The sequence below is a fragment of the Solea senegalensis genome, linkage group LG3, assembly GCF_019176455.1.
Source record: "Solea senegalensis isolate Sse05_10M linkage group LG3, IFAPA_SoseM_1, whole genome shotgun sequence".
Taxonomy (NCBI): Eukaryota; Metazoa; Chordata; class Actinopteri; order Pleuronectiformes; family Soleidae; genus Solea; species Solea senegalensis.
Window position 1 is genome coordinate 12,620,206 of NC_058023.1, and position 17,803 is coordinate 12,638,008.

Consider the following 17,803-nt stretch of genomic DNA (forward strand, 5'->3'; position numbering starts at 1 on the left):
ATAACAACGGAACGCAACAACGAGATACCACATATGGGGATCTATTTAACTCGGACGCTCCGATGCGCAAAGATACTGCGGCAATTGCTTTAAACTCGGTGAGTCGCAGTCAGCGTATGCTGGTATCACTCCGCCGGCAGAGGAAATGCTCGTAGACCAATCACATCTGTGTTTACACCATCACCTGTCAAACACACACACCCTCTGCTTTATTTTCTCTCTGTAAGGTAGGACTCCTCTATCTATTTTATTTACGCGTTTTATATAAATTTGAACACAGTGCAAGAAGGCAAATGGAGGGAAAGTCGGCTCGACTGGAACTAGAAGCAGTCTGGGTTAGCCAGGTTAGTGCCCCTGGTGCTAGCGCGCTGGAGCTGGTTATCTGCCTGCCTTGCAGGATGCCCGGCTTGTGTTTTTTAGCCGATTATCAGAAAGTCCTTGCGCACTAATCATCCCCGGCTGAGGTCGGAGCATAGTGATGTGTGTTAGCTTAGCGAACACGGCTAACAGAACGCTTGCACCTGCTTGGGTTAGCACAGGGTAACGTAGCCTTCCAGCTAATAAGAACAGCCATGCACGAGTGCATCGTGAAGCCTAGTAGTCAAAGATGTTAGTCGGCCAGAAAGATGATAGTGTATCGTGGTACTGAGCATCGGGCATGGGTGGGATAACATCACCGTAAATACTTCTTATTTATCGGCTGCAAACTGGTGACACTGTGATATTGATGGTAACAATAGCTACCAGACGTTGTAGTCGGTTATTAGCTCCTTTGTTTCTGTCCTGCTTTTTTGAATTTAATCTCTTTGTGGGATTATTAGCAATTTACCATTGTGTTAGAATGTGATTATTCACAACAGGAGACTAGCAGCTATACTCACTCTTGAGATAATAAGGGATCTGGTGACAGATCGTGTCCATTACAGGAGAGTTAAATTGTTTAATTTTGAATTTGGTCAAATTTATTTAATTTTCTGCAATTAAATTTTTTTTATCTAACATGAATAAAGATGATGCATTGAGATCCACTACTAAAGTAAAAATAGCAAAAACAAAAATCAAGTGCAAATCTTCCCTATCTTGCAAGGTGAACTTTTTTTTGTTTGTTAAAATTCTGAATCTGGATTTGTATCCAGATCACCACTAAAATATAATTTTTTCCTTTATCTACCCCCATAATCTACATCACAACCAAATATTGTCCTTTACTGTTAAAGTTACTCTATTCACAGACAGACACATGCAGCTATAAACATAACTTCTTGCTTGAGGTAAAAGCAGTTATTAAAAAGCCCTTCATGCTTTTTAAAGAATAACTTTTGTTAACTGTGCTTCAAGTGCCACAAGTATTCATGTAGTAATGTAACCTTATAATTGTAAAAAAAAAGTAATGTCAGAGTAAAAAATTGCTTCAGTACTTAAATAGTACAATTATATTCCACCTTTGCACACAACACACATTGATTTATGTGAGATTTTTTCATTTATGTATCTTTAAGAGTATTAAAATAGACTCCACATTTCAACTTTCACTAAAACTAAATGAGTGTAATCTTCATATTTCGTGCACTGTTGCATCAGCCAGTTTATTCTGCATGTTGTGCATACTATTACTATTTTTGCATGTTCAGTATCCGTTGTGTAGACCTCACTGGAATGCAAATCAATGCTGAGCATGAGTTTGTGGTGTCTGATTAAGCAGCTGTGCCGTGTTAAGCTAATATCCACCTGTGAGTCCAGAGGATGAAGGGCTGAATTTTCAAATCACAGAGGGAAAGACAGAGTTTTTTTGTTTACCTTGTACAGTAAACTTACATTCTGTCTTCACATTTATTACAACTTTTTCTGGGCCATTGAATTTGTAAAAGTTTAAGGAGGGACAATTGGAAGAGCAACAGAGCAATGGGAGGGGACTGAGAAGGAGGAGAGTGAATTGGACCCAAACTGTATAAGGTGCAGTGCAGTGTGGGTGTTTATAGTATTAACTCGGTCTCTGTGCTTTGGAGCTTTTTGATTTACAATGTGGACTTTTAGTCTTATTTTTTCCCCCATGTGCATTCAGGAGCTGAAACAAACACTCACACTGAAGCGCCTACGGTAGCCGCTAACTGGACGGACTCTCTGGCAATTGACCTTTTGCAGGTAAGGCTGGACTCGCTATGGTCAGCATAGATAGACTAAGCAGTGTTGCTGTATATTTCTCACAGAGAATATCTATCTTGCACTTTTTTGACTGCAGTTGCTTCTTTTGGCTTTTAAAAGTGGTTAAGCAGTGACTGAACCAGCAGGATCAGATTTTTGCGTGACTTTTCTCATCTGAATACACGCTGGAAGCACAGGAAAAAAAAGTTTTTAAATAGTAACTCAAATTCATCATTAATTCATCATCATCAAGTACAACATAGCAGATCCACAGATTAATGTGCATATCTGTTTAGGAGTAAGAAAGATCACTTTGGCTGTCAGCAAAGATTTCTTGGTTGAAAACAAAAATATTACTCTACCTACCTACCTACCTACCAGCCATAAATTTATCTATTAATTTATTTAAGAAAAGGGGGATTTAAGGGACAGAATTAGATCTCCTTCACTACCACATTTTTTTACGAGGATGTTGTAAATTTGGGCTTTTAAGTATTCAAGTCAATTTAATTTCATCCATGATAACCACAATAGTCTCCCTAAGTCCTGCAACCTTCTGTGTTCACTAAGTCGGTCTCTTCTGTCGGTCAAAGTTGGAGATTTGCAAATATCTTTTTTCAGTTTTTTCTGTCTTGGTTGAGCCACTGGAGCAAAGTAACTTGACAAGATCATGTTCGTAAAGAATGTGAGCAGCAGTTGTTTTTAGCCACTTAATGTATGACTTGTGATCACCCCATCCCTGAGGCTTTGATTTGCTTTGGTTTTGTTGTTTGCCTGAGGCATGTAAAGTGTTAATTGGAGCACCTCAGGTGTTGGGGCACTGCGTCAGTTCAGACACATCTTTGAGCTTCTGGGGCCTGTGTATAGCAGACCTAAAGATGGTGTAGTTTGCTTTGTGAATATGAAATCTCAAGCAGATAAAGCATCTAATTGTCCCCTTTTTTTGCCCTCTTCTTCTCAGTGGAATAGCGGAATAAGTCTTGAACCATGAGCTCAGTGGCTGTGTTGACCCCGGAGAGCTTTGCGGAACATCGCAGTGGCCTCAAGGACCATGAGATTACAGGTAGAGTCCTGTCATCAGCTAACATGCTTTTATCGATGTAGCCCACACTAGTTAGCCACACCAGTCCAAGAGAACAAGTATTTTCTACTATTTACCTGTCATACCTTCTAAAGCTTTCTCTATAGGGCAGGTATTGTTGTTATCTCTTGTATTCATCCTTGCATGCAGACTGTTTACTTACCTCGTCCTGACCCTTTTTTTATCGTTCTCTCTCTGGGCCAGGCTGCGTCCCAGAGGATGAAGCCTACATCCCCACTTACCTGGAAGCCTTCCCTCCGCTGCCGGAGAAGGGAGCGCCAGGAGAGAAGGCTGGGGAACCGGCTTCAGCATGGGGCAGCAAGATCAGGCCCATTAAAGCTTCTATCATCACCCAGGTTAAACAGCCACTGACTGCATATATAAACAGAAACACCTACTGTACATGTACACTTGCATAATGAATGAAAGAAAGAAGTTACCATTGCTTATGCTCACTTTCTAATTTTCTTTTTACTTTAAAAAGGACAAAATAACAAAATATAGACACATTGTTGCTATTAAAATGAATGAATCCTAAAACTGTTTCTGTCTTACATTGTCTGCTCTTTGGTTTTTTTTTGACACCAGGCAATTTTAGCTGCTTTGAATTTTTAACTGCTCAGTAAAATCCAACTGTTACATGAAAAACAAACAATGAAGACGGGTTGTTTGAAAAGTGAACACCTCCCCTCCTCCCCTCTAACCTGCTCTGTCCCCAGGTGTTTCACGTGCCCCTGGAGGAGCGTCGCTACAAGGACAACAGCCAGTTCGGGGAGGGTGAAGAGGCCAAAGTGTGCTTGGAAATCATGCAGAGGACGGGGGCCCATATTGAGCTATCCCTGGCTAAAGACCAGGGCCTGTCCATCATGGTCACCGGCAAACTGGACTCTGTCATGAAGGCTCGCAAGGAAATTGTGGCTCGACTGCAGACGCAGGTTATTTTATTATGTGCATATGTGCATATGTTATATTCAATCTCAACACTGTGGAGTGAACTGTGCATGTCAGCCATGTTTTCTTGCCTATATCTATTAGCAAGAATTAGCTCAGAAAACCTCAATAACACATTTTCAAATAAAGAAAGTTTATAATATGTTTTTCTGCTAGTCTACTTTTAGATTAAGTTGTGGTATTATTTCACAATTCTTGCACGTTTGTTTTCAATAGTTTGGATTTGCATGGATGTTAAATTCTTTATTTTTGGCCCTCATTTCCTCTCCTGACATCCGGACAATTAGGGGTTAATATTTTGTTAGATAATTTTAACACGATCCGAAGAAAAACAAGTATGAGTGGTTTTTGCAGCAGATAGAAAACTACTTGCTGCACAGGTCGGCTACTTATGGACAAATAGTTGAGGTGAAAAATGGCCGTCATCTCCCTAGAGCGGCCTCTTCTCGGCAAACTTGCTGATTTATACTTCAGTTGCTGCAGTGAGCTCCACCTGTTTAGCTGAGCTGCAGTTTTCAGCGCAATAGTATGGAAAACAATCTGTACTCTTCGCAAAGTCAAATACTTTTTGTTTACCTTTACCACATATTTGCTCAAATGGAGAAAATAACGTCTTTATCCTTTAATCTGAAAGTGCTGCATCAACAAAGTTGGTTTTTAATGGACATACAGTATGTCAACGTTATCTGATGGAGATGATATTTATCTAATACTAATACAATTATTTCAGGCAAGATAATGTTCTCTCATCCTGTTATTATTTTTGCCCTGTCACTGTTGTATAACTTAATCTCATTTGCCTTCCCCAGGCCTCAGCTACAGTTGCCATCCCCAAGGAGCACCATCGCTTTGTTATCGGTAAGAACGGTGAGAAGCTGCAGGAGCTGGAGCTGAAGACGGCCACGAAGATCGCTATTCCACGTCCTGACGACCCGAGCGGCAACATCCGCATCACTGGCACAAAGGAGGGCATCGAAAAAGCTCGACATGAGATTCTTCTCATCTCTGCCGAACAGGTCAGAATGTGGGCTTGATATTTTGTGCAATTTTTAAAATATGTAGAGGGGTTGCAAGGGGGACTGATGTGTGAATTAAAAACAATTGTATTACCTTTTGTTCCGACTGTACCATTTAGTGTCGTTAGTCTATAATTGTCTCTTTCTACACAATTACTGGTAAATATTGAATAAACTGAACATAAAAATTTGACGTTTCCTACTTTGCAGGGTGTTTAACAAGAAAGTAACACTTTTAATTGTAAGCATATGGGAAGATGAGCTTATTTTCCTGATCAGTTCATGATCTTTAGATCTAGTTTCAGGTTTTTTTTCTTCAAAACATGATGTCAATATTGTGAACTATGTTCCCTTTTAAACATATGAGTGGACACCACTGTGTCTTGTCAGCTTGTATTGTTTAACAGGAGCCTGGTTGTAAAACAGGAAGACTTTTTTTTGCCACCAGAAGACTGTGTTCACTTTTTATATACATTCTATGATATTGAATTACTTCTTGATCCCTTGATCCCTAACCACAGAGTTCACCACGTTTCATATTCTGCTGTGCGGTAATGAAAGTGTTTGCCTCCTCGCTCACCCACTCACCAGGACAAGCGTGCGGTGGAGCGTCTGTCCCTGGAGAAGGCCTTTCACCCCTTCATCGCTGGCGCCCACAACCGGCTTGTGCAGGAGCTGAGCCAGGAGACAGGCGCCCGCATCAGCATCCCTCCTCCCAGTCTGCCCAAGGACGAGATTGTTATCACCGGTGAAAAGGAGGCTGTCGCCCTAGCGGTCAACCGCATTCGAGCCATCTATGATGACAAGGTACATATTGTTCCCCGTGATCATGGAGATCATGTCACTCTGCTTGCTCTAACTTGGCAGAACTGATTTATCTAATAAAGGAGGAATATTTACTCACCTAAATAATAGTTTAATTTAACTGTTCACATGTTTCACTGTAACAAGTAATCCTGCATTAATAATTTAAAGTAACTCTAAACTAAATGAACTCAATACTGGCTCCTACACTAGTCATTCTGTGTGTTTGGCTTAAATGCACAAGGAAATCACACAAGACAGCAATTCCCATGAGCCTGTGCTTCTTCCTGAAGTCATCAATTTAAGTTGTTAGTGTTTTGACTGTCAGACCCTGAGCAGCAGAAATGACATACTGTCCATTTCATCCCACTGCAGTGTGTTTGAGTATTCAGGTGGACTAATGGTAGAAGCAAAATCTGCAGCATAATATATTCTGTAACTGCAGCATTCACACTTCAGTGCCAAACAAAGACCTTTATTTCATGGCATGTGTTTCTGTCTTTACTGTCAAAAAGTCATACTATTATCTTAACCTTAAAAACACCTTGTTTTGTACTACCCGGAGTCAAAAATATTGAGTAGTTTTCTCTTATTTTACGTCCATTTTATGCTGCTGTTTTATTCACTTCTATTTTCCACCATATATTTGTTTTATTTTGTCTTTTACTTGTCTATTATCTTTTCATTTGCGTTCATCTTTTTCCATCAACACTAACTAAACATCAAAAATGGAAGCATAGAAAGGGAAAAAAAAAAAGAACAAAGCCAAATGCTACAGCAGCAGCAGCAGCAGGTTGTGGCTCAGTTTCAGGCTGTGTAGCTTCACATGCATGAGTGGTGATGTTTAATGTGTGCTTCTTCCCACAGTCTCAAAGTTACCTCCATCTCCACCTAGATCTTAAACCTCATCTATGATAAAAATGTTTGACAAGTGTGTGTGTTTTTGGAATTAGGAGGTTCAGACAATGTTGCAAGAAACTATAAACGATGGATGGATGAGAGGAAGTGCGTGTGTTTGTAAGTGTGCACCAGATAAGCTCTGGGAAGGAGCAAGCCCGGAGATAATGTGAAGAGAAAATTGGATTTTAGCAGAGAACAACAGGATGAGAATGCTAATGTTATGTATGTATGAGGTGAAAACAAATGCATTTTTTTTGTGCTTTCTTGCTTTCAATCATTTTCCCTCCTACTCTGCTCACCTTTTCTCTCTCTTCACTCGAATCGCTACCCGCCACATTCTTCCTGCTTGTTCCCTTTATTTCCTGTTCCCATCTTTACCACACTTGACTCCTGTGTTATACCACATCCTCCCACTGCCCGTCTTCTTTTACAGTGGATGTCTTTTTCACGCCACTCATAACTTATCACTCTTGTACCTGCCCACCCTGCAGAAGAGGAAGACCACCACCATTTCTGTAGAGGTGAAGAAGTCACAGCATAAGTACATCATTGGTCCAAAGGGCAACACCCTGCAGGAGATCCTTGAGACCACGGGCGTGTCAGTGGAGATGCCTCCTCTGGACTCTGGCTCAGAGACAATCATCCTCAGAGGGGAGCCCGACAAGCTGGGACCAGCACTAACACAGGTCTACGCCAAGGTGAGAAGAGAGAGAAGTGTGTAGACAGAGGATGCTAAGCTAAGAAATTTGCTCTTCCAAGTTTGAAATTTTCTTTTGTCTCTGTGCAGGCGAAGAGTGTGATGGTGGTGGAGGTTACCGCTCCAGCATGGCTACATCGTTTCATCATTGGCAAAAAAGGACAGAACATCGGGCGAATCACACAGCAGCTACCGCGGGTAAGTGGTGAGAGCCAGTGTGTGTGATTTTCGTTCTTGTGTGCACATGAAGAGTCACATGAGAGATGGAGAGGGGGCAGCAGCATGACAGATAATATGAAAAACAGGAACAGGGGCATAAGACTAATATTTGAGAAGGAGCAGCGTATATTTAATGGGCTCATTTTGATTTGCATGTGTAGGTTCACATTGAATTTACGGATGGTGAGGAGCGCATCAGTCTGGAGGGCCCGACAGAGGAGGTGGAGCTGGCTCAGGCTCAGATACAGGAGATCATCAAGGACCTGGTCAGTAGTCACTCATTGATTCTTAAACGTCTTCAAAATCCAACTTTTCAAAACAATGGATTGTTGTTGTTGGTTTCTATAATAACTTATTTTCAAAAATATAATCCTGTAGGCAATAAGTTTATGGATGTTAGTAGGTAACCTTTACAGAATAATTACTGTTTGCTGTAGGGACGCACCGAAAATGAAAATTGTTGGCCGAAACCGAAAATCAGGAACGCAACCAAAACCGAACTACCGAAAGAAACTGTGATGTCAATTATAAAATCTAATTTTGTTGTCATGGCTGGAACTGTGTGTACTTACCTCACTAAAGTCAAGGCATTGCAATTGTATAGATTAATATTCATGCTTCAAAGAATAAATCAATCAAGAAACATTTTAATGGATTGATGTAGAAGCGCACGAGCTATCCAACGTAGCCTGGACCATTTCTACTCCCCACTTCCTAGTAATGATCCTTATTATGCAGGGGGATCCAGTGAATGTGGCTGGGAGTTCTTAATCTGCACTGTATGCAGCAAAAAGACTTTCCAGCATTTAATAGGTGCTGTTCTCACATCTTGTTGGAACCGTTTTAGTTGATGTTCCAAACTGTTCTTGGACAGACTCGAAGCGGGAATAGACGGGCGTGTTCTGGCTGCAGTTTTTGCATGCATGCGTCATCACAAGGTCCTGTTTCGGTGTTAAAAGTCTTTTTCGGCGCATACCTAGTTTGCTGTAATGATGACTTGGATATAACGCACACACCCACATCAGTTAGGTTTATATAGGTTTTTTTTCAGTGCATTTACTCATAGGATCAAAGACCATAGAAGCACAGAGATGGATTTGACAGGATTCAGTACTGCACCACTTTGACCCATGATGCTCAAAGTCACTTCTTAACTCCTCCTCTTTGTGTAGCTGGTGAGGATGGACTATACTGAAGTCATCATAGACCAGCGATTCCACAGACACCTCATTGGAAAGAACGGAGCCAACAGTAAGAAGTCTTGCGTTGTAATGATCTCAAAAGAAATAACTGGCAATTGCACTTACACTGCTAGCATTCAGGGTTTGCCATTTCTTTAAATGATTTAAGTTGATGTTAAGGATTTTGGAGAAACCACCCACCAAGATTTAATGTATGTAAAAGCAAACGCAATCATTTCTCCCTCTTCTTCCCTGCAGTAAATCGGATCAAGGAGCAGTACAAAGTGTCAGTACGAATCCCCCAGGACTCCGAACGAAGTGGTCTGGTCCGAATCGAAGGGGACCCAAAAGGAGTGCAGCTAGCACGCAGAGAACTCATTGAGATGGTCCAGAGGATGGTGAGAACAGTGTTAAAATAGACTGGTTTATTCACTACTTCAGTGCTTGGTACATAAAGCAAAGACAGCCTTATCCTTATTATGAGTGTCCCCCATTCCCAGGAAAACGAACGCACCAAAGACATGATAGTGGAGCAGAAGTTCCATCGTACAATAATCGGCCAGAAGGGAGAAAAGATCAAAGAAGTCAGAGATAAATTTCCTGAGGTGAGTGTCCGCTCTGGCCATTCCTGCTGTCAGTCTTGTGAAATAACTTATTTTCTCTCAGATTTAATTTGATCTTTATGAATATTATCTCATCTACTCCCAGGTCATTATCAATTTCCCTGACCCGTCGCAGAAGAGTGACATTGTCCAGCTGAGAGGGCCGAAGAACGAGGTGGAGAAATGTGCCAAATTCCTCCAGAAAATCATCGCTGACCTGGTACGACGCAGCACTCTCTGTCGTCTTGTCTTTGTTTGTTTCCGTTTCTCTATTTTTAAGTTTTTCTTTTTTCTCTTGTAGATTGAGAACAGCTTCTCACTCTCTGTTCCCATCTTCAAGCAGTTTCACAAAAACATCATTGGTAAGGGTGGCGCCAACATCAAAAAGGTGAGACCACATATATATACTTAAAAGGCAACATTGTGATTTTACATTGACACACATCATATGTTAAGGAAATGTTATGTATGACCCATAGATATGTTATTCACGTCTAATTTAAGTGTTGTTTGCGCCGCCAGATCCGTGAAGAGACCAACACTAAGATCGACCTCCCGACAGAGAACAGTAACTCAGAGATGATCGTCATCACAGGCAAAAAGAGCAACTGTGAGGCGGCCAGAGAGCGAATCCTCGCCATCCAGAGAGAACTGGTGAGAACTGGTTTGTCCTGATTATATAGCCTGTGAGGGTTTATTTTTGTTAACGGTCCCCAAAATATCCTGTTGGCATGAGATGAGTTTATGGATTCAAGATTCAAGAGATGGAAGTTGTCATTAGTTGGCATCAGTAAAACCTTTTTATTCACGTTATAGCAAATGAGCTAAAAAAAAAAAATCTTTCTGAGTCTCTCTTTTTTTTTCCTTCCCCACTTTTTCTAAAAAAAACAACAAAAAAACAAAAAAGATAGACGATAAACTGCCAAATTATTGTTTTTTTTAGTTATAGGATTCCAAGGATGCTGAAGTCAAAACATTATGACTAATAGGCCATTAAGAGAAAAGGTGATTTGTCGATGTCAGTGGACAAGTCGTGTGAGGAGCCGCATGTTTTTGTCCCTCTCTGTGTGTGCACACAATGCAATATCTCTCTGCAGAGTCGGGTACCCGGTCGTCTAATGACTAATATTTAAAATGACATCTCACCAAAACAAGAGTTCAAATTAATTAAAACTCGAGGTTTGAGTATTTTACAACTGTAGTCCCTTAAACCCACAAATGTCTTCTTTCCGTCTTCATTCCACCAGGCAAACATCAAAGAGGCGGAGGTCGCTATCCCAGCCAAACTGCACAACTCTCTGATTGGCTCCAAGGGCTGCCTTGTGCGCTCCATCATGGAGGACTGCGGTGGCGTCCACATCCATTTCCCCGCTGAAGGCTCTGGCTCAGACAAGGTCACAATCAGAGGGCCAGCTGGAGAAGTGGAGAAGGCCAAGAAACAGCTGCTCCAGCTGGCAGAAGAAAAGGTTTGGTGGGAGAGGAAAAATGTGTGTGAGTGGATCAAAAGAGTGAATGACTGTAAAGTGAGTTACTGTCGCCTCTCTCGCCCTATTCAGCAAATCAACAACTTCACAGCCGAGCTGCAGGCAAAACCGGAGTACCATAAATTCTTAATTGGCCGCGGTGGGGCAAATATCCGCCGTGTGCGGGACAGGACGGGAGCCAGGATTATCTTTCCGTCACCAGATGACACGGAGCAGGAGCTCATCACCATTGTGGGGAAGGAGGAGGCTGTTCGTCAGGCTCAGAAGGAGCTGGAAAATCTGGTCAAAAACCTGGTAATTATACTCTGTGCTTAAATGTGCTTGGCAAACACAGAATATTATATGTCTCTGAAAACCGTTGCAAATTTAATGGCAAAAGCGGGAATTTAGTGGTTTCCCTAAAATATCCCTCCACTCACTATTTTCCCCATTCTCTCCTCCTCCAGGATGATGTGGTGGAGGACAGCATGGTGGTGGACGTCCGCCACCACCGCCACTTTGTATGTCGGAGAGGCCAGGTGCTGCGGGAGCTGGCCGAGGAGTACGGCGGCGTGGCTGTGAGCTTCCCTCGTACTGGAGCCAACAGTCAGCGGGTCACGCTGAAGGGAGCCAAAGACTGTGTGGAGGCTGCAAAGAAACGCATCCAAGAGATCATCGAGGACCTGGTTAGACACAAATTAAAAACCAATTGTTGTGATTAAAAGTGTGTTCTTGCTGTATTTTATAATCTGCGACTGACTTTGGAAAGACTCCTGGCGATATCTGTGTACAGATTGAAGCTAAATAAGTTCTGTAAGAATACACTGCTAACAGCGGTGGTATTTTATTTTATACGCAGGATCGAGAAGTCAATAAGGACATTTAATGTTTTCAAGGACTCTACATCCAGATATTTTTTTGGGGAATAACTAACAAGCCTCAAAGCATATTTTGCTCAGTGGTTTGTGATGGAAACGGTTTCCCCCGTGTGAACATGATTTGTGTTTCTGTGTCAGTTCTGTTGTTACACAGCTGTCTTGCTCTTGTCCTTCCTCCTCTCTCTTGAGCAGGAGTCTCAGGTGAGCGTGGAGGTTGCCATCCCTCAGCGCTACCACCGCGCTGTGATGGGGCCCAAAGGCTGCCGCATACAGCACCTCACCAGGGAGCACGAGGTTCAAATCAAGTTCCCAGAGAGAGACGACAGCGCTGCAGGTCAGAAATATAACACACAGAAGTGTAACTGCTGCAGTAGCAGCACAAAGGCTCTCTGCATGTGTTGAAAATCTAAGAATGTAGGTGTAGGAATACCATAAATGTAGATTTGGCAAAAGCACCTGCTAATAGAAAGGTATGGGAAACACATATGCTCAATAAGGCCATATATACTCTTTCTTTATTATTTTGTTGTTGAACATCACTATCTTGATTTCCAACAGTTTAAAATGACTAAACAAACACACAAGCAACAGAGAGAAGTTTTAAAAATTAAAACATAACATCTCTGTGTCCACCAGCATCAACACTAGGGCTGAATTACTCAAATCGATGACTAAATTAATGAACAATTTTGATAATCGATGAACCACTCTGAGTGTGTTTTTTTTTCCAACAATTAAAACAAGTTTTCTGTTTTTTCAGCGTCTTAAATATGAATATTTTCTGGTTTCTTTGCTCCATAAAACAAAGAAATCATTAAAACTGAATCATTTTGGTTTGTGGACAAAACGAGACATTTGAGAACATCATCATTTCCAGGTTTGAGAAACACAGATCAACATTTTTCAACATTTTCTGGACCAATCACTCCATTAATCGAGAAAATAATGGACAAATTAATCGATTATGAAAATTATGGTTCGCTGCAGCCTCATTCTACACACGTACAAATACACACATACAAGTTGTCATGGTCATTTTTCAGGTCAGGAGCCTCCACCACAAGAAAATGGTGAAGTGAGTCCAGAGGCAGAGTTTGTTCCCCGCAAGTGTGACATCATCATCATCTCTGGGAGGGTAGAGAAGTGTGAGATGGCCAAAACTGCCTTGCTGGTAAGACACCGTTTGTCTTCTGTTAAAGATCTGATGTCGTCCGTCTTCACCTTTTTCTAAATAACAATCTTGTCACCATCTCCTCCTCCAGGCGCTGGTGCCCATAACCGAGGACGTGGAGGTGTCTTATGAGCTGCATCGCTACATCATTGGTCAGAAGGGGAGTGGAATCAGGAAGATGATGGAGGAGTATGAGGTTAGCTAACACTCTGGCGCCATCTTCTGGCCAAGGGACACGTGTAGGATACATAAAGTCAAGGATTTTCTCCTTTTTTTACCTTTCAGGAGACGATGTAAGTGATGTGTGGTTGCGTGTTTGTGTGTGTTGTGGTGCAGGTGAACATCTGGGTGCCGCAGCCTGAGAAGCAGCTGGACGTGATCAAGGTGACGGGGCTGGCGGCAAACGTGGAGCGAGCCAAACACGGTCTGCTGGAGCGGGTGAAAGAACTCCAGGCTGAGCAGGAGGACAGAGTAAACAGCTCTTATTGAAGTCCAGTCGTTCTGTTTCTTAGTACTCACTTTTACGACCTCAGCAGTGGAGGTTATGTTTTCTTAACTCAAAATTTTAAATGTAGGATTATAATCTGTATCTCTATAATCTAAAATGTCCTGAGGTTTGTATCCAAGGAAGAAATGATGAGCTTTTAGTAGATACAAATCTGAATCCAGCATTGTTTGTTAACCTTATGTTTGTTAGTTAACCTTATGTGGGAAACTGAGTGTAAACAAATAGTGTAAACTCATTTTATAGATGCATTTTTAGGCCTCTTGTACACTTTCTAGATTTCAATAACACAGTACTCCATATCTTATAAGTAGCTCTGCCTTTCATACTCCTCTTTGTTCTCTGTATTAGTTAATTTTATTTATGTTGTAATAGAAAATTGCAGCAGTCTCCTTTTATGTTTGACAGTTTTGAGTATGTGTTTATTTAAACTGAACAGAAAATGGTTAGTTGTTTTGGCCAAGTCTGGTTTATTTAAAGGTTATATGAAGAGTATAATAAAGGTGCAAGTCAACTTAAGTTGAAATGCAGCTACAGGTTGATATTTGTGCCTCAGTTGATGATCGACTTTCTAATCCTGAATGTGCCACACATTTATGATATCGCAATGATATATGCGGCTGTCATACTGTAAACTGTGCATATTGTTTGTGTTCAAATAGCCCTCTGCTTTGTTTTGCTCTCAGGCTCTGCGCAGCTTCAAGGTGACCATGTCTGTAGATCCCAAGTTTCATCCCAAGATCATCGGTCGTAAAGGAGCCGTGATCTCCCAAATCAGAAAAGACCACGACGTCAGCATCCAGTTCCCCGACAAAGGAGACGAGCAGCAGGTGTGTCCGGTAGCTGAACGCATCCTCGAACACATTGTTTCCTCCTCTTTTTCCCCTTGATTGATTTTTGTATGGAAACGGGTATTTACATATAAATAAAGTTGATACTTTCTCTCAGGATGTGATCGTGATCTCGGGGTACGAGCGAAACGTGGACGAGGCGCGTCAGTCCATCCAGCAGCTGGTGGCTGAGTTACAGGAGATGGTGAGCCAAGACGTTCACCTGGACCCGAGGACCCACGCTCGCATCATCGGAGCCCGCGGCAAAGCCATCCGCAAACTGATGGAGGAGTTCAAGGTGAGATTTGTTGTGTTGCGTTCTCCATCCTGCACTCAGAAAACAGTTTGAACCTGCTGTGACCTTCCATGTCACCATGTTCTTTTCCTCATATTTCCAGGTGGATATCCGGTTTCCTCAGCCTGGTTCAGATGAACCCGACAAAGTGACCGTGACGGGTCTTCCCGAGACTGTCGACAACGCCATCGACCACCTGCTCAACCTGGAGGAAGAATATGTAAGTATGATGACGACTCACTGAATCAGTAAAACCCTGAGAGTGTTGGTTTCTGGTACAAAACAAAAAACAAATCTCTTTGGTGTTAGGTGAGAGGATTATCAACGTATTTACACTCTTTATACGCTCATATATTGTGATGTCATGTTTGAGGATTCAAGGATTTGTGTTTTTCACATGCACAGGAACAAATGCAGTGAGTTGAGGAGAGTGTTCTCTCTCTCTTTGTTGTGCAAAAGAGTCATCAGTGGACCAGCAGAGTCAATAGAGATAACTCAATAATAGAATATATAGAATGGAAGATGACCCAAAACGGTGTAGAAGAATAATGTGCAAGCCAGTTGTAGTTGGAAGTAAAAAGGTCCGAGCTCCAACTGTTTGGTTTCATCCGCTGAATACATAGCAGCAGTTTTATTTGTTTATAAATAGTGGTGTGAATGGAATGCACCATAAAGTCTATTTAAAACACAGGTTGGCAGATTCAAATGTAAAGCCATCACAGGACTCTTCTTGTCTCAGATGCTCAGTGTGACGGAGACGGAGACGTTGGCCGCTTACATGAAGCCCCCGTCTCGCTACGGAGGAGGAGCGGGCGGAGCGGACGACAGCAGTGGAGGTCCAGCTAAGGGCTTTGTGGTGCGGGACGCCCCCTGGAACGCAGCAGGGACCAAGGTGGGGACAACAAATACACCATGTAATGGAAACACGGCATAAGTGGCCGCTTCTTACTCACTTAAAAAAAACAACTCCCTCACTTGATGTTGTTTGATCAGCTTAACATGATCCAATTTTCTAGATGAACTATTTTAAACCAACGTATAACACTTTGATACAACACAACACAAGTGTTTCCTGTGCAAATGTTGCGCATTTTGCATTTCTAATGCACTTAGCTCGTAGCTTATTATAATTTGAAATAGTTAGGGCTTTGATGATAACAAGTTTACGTGATGCCAGTCAGTCGAAGCAAAAAAAAATAAATACTTGACACTCGGAAATAAGATGCAACACAAAATCACACCAGATGTCAAAATAAATAAGGAAACAGAACTATAAAAATAAGAAGACTTCACAAATAAAAGATAATAAAAACACCTGAGATTTTGTAGTGTTTTATAAACTATGTCTTGTTAGTACACAAATACCCATGTGCATATGTGGGTGGAGTGGCTCAGTGGTTAAGACCGGTACCCTGTGTGCGAAAGACCTCATGGTCACAAGTTCGACTCCACCCCTGGCTGATTGTACTCAATTCCATTGTAAGTCGCTTTGGATAAAAGCGTTTGCTAAATGACATTAATGTAATATGTCTGTAGATGTGTGCACTCATTTTATTTATTTTTTTCTTCAGGCTCCTGACATGAGCAGCGCGGAGGATTTCCCCACATTCGGAACCAGCGTGGCCCCGAAACAAGCGTCAGCCTGGGGCCCCAAGAAGTTCTGAAGCTGCTCATCCGGAGGAAAACAAAAACTTATGTAAAGTAGATGATGAGAGACAAATCTCTAATGAAATTGCTGCTCGCCTTCCTTTCCTCCCTTCCTTCCTTCCTCCCTCCCTCCGTAGTGATCTCCCGTCTCTTTCTCTGTAAAACCACCTTGTTTCCAACCTCCCACAACCAGCCACAATTAATTTTTGGGAGAACTATCCCTTTTTTTTGTCCTTATCCGTCTCTCTTCTTGGTACCTCTATGTCCCTCCTCCTTCTTCAGAGGAAGGAAAAAAAGAGAAAAGAACGTTGAATGCTCCTTTCATAGTTTTGCTGTTGCGCTCTCTGCCTCTCGGGTTTCACCACTCTTGCGGCTCTTGTTGAATCATTCATAAAGAAAAACCCCCCCCACTATTTTTCACCCCTGAAGAATGCAAACAGTCAGCTGATTAGAGTCGGTCTGACATGTTGGAATATATGGAGACAGATGAAGGTGGATGGATGTAGGAGATCTAAGGGCAGCAGCGGTGTGAGTTACTGTTTGAGAACAACAGCGTCCTTTAAGCTTCTTTTCCAGTGATTTTTTTATAACGAGGGTTTTTGTTGACTTCACCGTTAATGTGGTGCAGCAGGTGAGGCAATGAGCTGTGTGTATGTATGTATGTGTGTGTGCGCGCGCGCGTGTGGGATCAGGAGAAGTTTTTCACCCACAAGTGTTTGCAGATCCCTTTTTTTTAATTCATTTGAGAGCGGAGACGGCTCCCGACGAGTCTGAAGATGTTGAAGCGTGTTGTTTTGTAATGAAGGTCGTTTTTCTCACACCTGTTTTTATTTATTTAAACCACAAAAGAAGGAGCCATTTTATTTGAACTACTGTGAATCCTGCGTTTTTTATAAAAGCACTCTCTGTAGCTAGATGCTGACGACCTTGTGTTTGGGGCGTGAATGTTGTACATGCGGGTTTTAGAACATGTTATCTGTTATGTGTACGTGTACAAAGGACTTTTCACTATTTTTTTAAACTGTTTTGTTAGTTTCTGGCATATTTGGAAGACTGTATGTTGTAGGTTTGTGTGTGAGTGAGTGAAAGTTAAGATGTATAGTTGAATGAAGCGGAACCAAACTTTTCCATGGTCTTTGTCCGTTTGTCTCTCTCGCTCTCTCTCCTCTGAGCTGTTCTCGGAGCTCATTCGGTTTTTTGAACTCTCTCAGCTTGATCTCTTGATTTGTGTCAACATGAACATGATGCTGCTTATAAATAATCAGGAAAAAAAACTTCCCAAAAATACAAACATAACAGCTGCAGTTTGGTATAACATGTGTGGAGTGATGTTTTGTAGCAGAAAACTGTGTTGAACCCCAAAATCCTTGTTCCCAGCTCTGAGATTTAAAACATGTTTCCTTTGCTAAATCAACCCACAC

At 41.9% G+C, this 17,803-nt stretch overlaps 1 protein-coding gene across 3 annotated transcripts; it reads left to right on the forward strand.

Moving 5' to 3' along the window:
* Positions 1–148: 148 nt before the first annotated feature.
* hdlbpb (high density lipoprotein binding protein b) lies at positions 149–17,508 on the forward strand. 3 transcript variants are annotated; one of them, XM_044022511.1, is made up of 28 exons: positions 149–227; positions 2,063–2,142; positions 3,104–3,205; positions 3,428–3,579; positions 3,943–4,158; positions 4,984–5,190; positions 5,782–5,997; positions 7,386–7,592; positions 7,682–7,789; positions 7,972–8,076; positions 8,983–9,061; positions 9,250–9,389; positions 9,492–9,596; positions 9,700–9,813; positions 9,895–9,981; positions 10,116–10,247; positions 10,841–11,059; positions 11,150–11,371; positions 11,524–11,742; positions 12,127–12,268; positions 12,978–13,105; positions 13,197–13,301; positions 13,442–13,576; positions 14,297–14,440; positions 14,559–14,738; positions 14,839–14,955; positions 15,475–15,627; positions 16,307–17,508. In XM_044022511.1, the coding sequence occupies exons 3-28, from the start codon at positions 3,130–3,132 to the stop codon at positions 16,397–16,399; spliced, it is 3,801 nt and encodes a 1,266-aa protein (XP_043878446.1). In that variant the 5' UTR covers positions 149–227; positions 2,063–2,142; positions 3,104–3,129; the 3' UTR covers positions 16,400–17,508. The 3 variants fall into 3 exon arrangements, with proteins under 3 accessions (XP_043878446.1, XP_043878447.1, XP_043878448.1); XM_044022512.1 differs by lacking the exon at positions 149–227 and adding an exon at positions 269–344; XM_044022513.1 differs by lacking the exon at positions 149–227 and adding an exon at positions 1,784–1,953.
* The last annotated feature ends 295 nt before the right edge of the window (positions 17,509–17,803 follow it).

Excerpts from the sequence above, each read along its gene's own strand:
- hdlbpb (XM_044022511.1), top strand. The coding sequence starts at position 3,130 with ATGAGCTCAGTGGCTGTGTTGACCCCGGAGAGCTTTGCGGAACATCGC. Across the intron at positions 9,062-9,249 it reads TGGAAAGAACGGAGCCAACA|TAAATCGGATCAAGGAGCAG; the intron begins GTAAGAAGTCTT and ends TCTTCCCTGCAG. Across the intron at positions 9,597-9,699 it reads TCAGAGATAAATTTCCTGAG|GTCATTATCAATTTCCCTGA; the intron begins GTGAGTGTCCGC and ends ATCTACTCCCAG.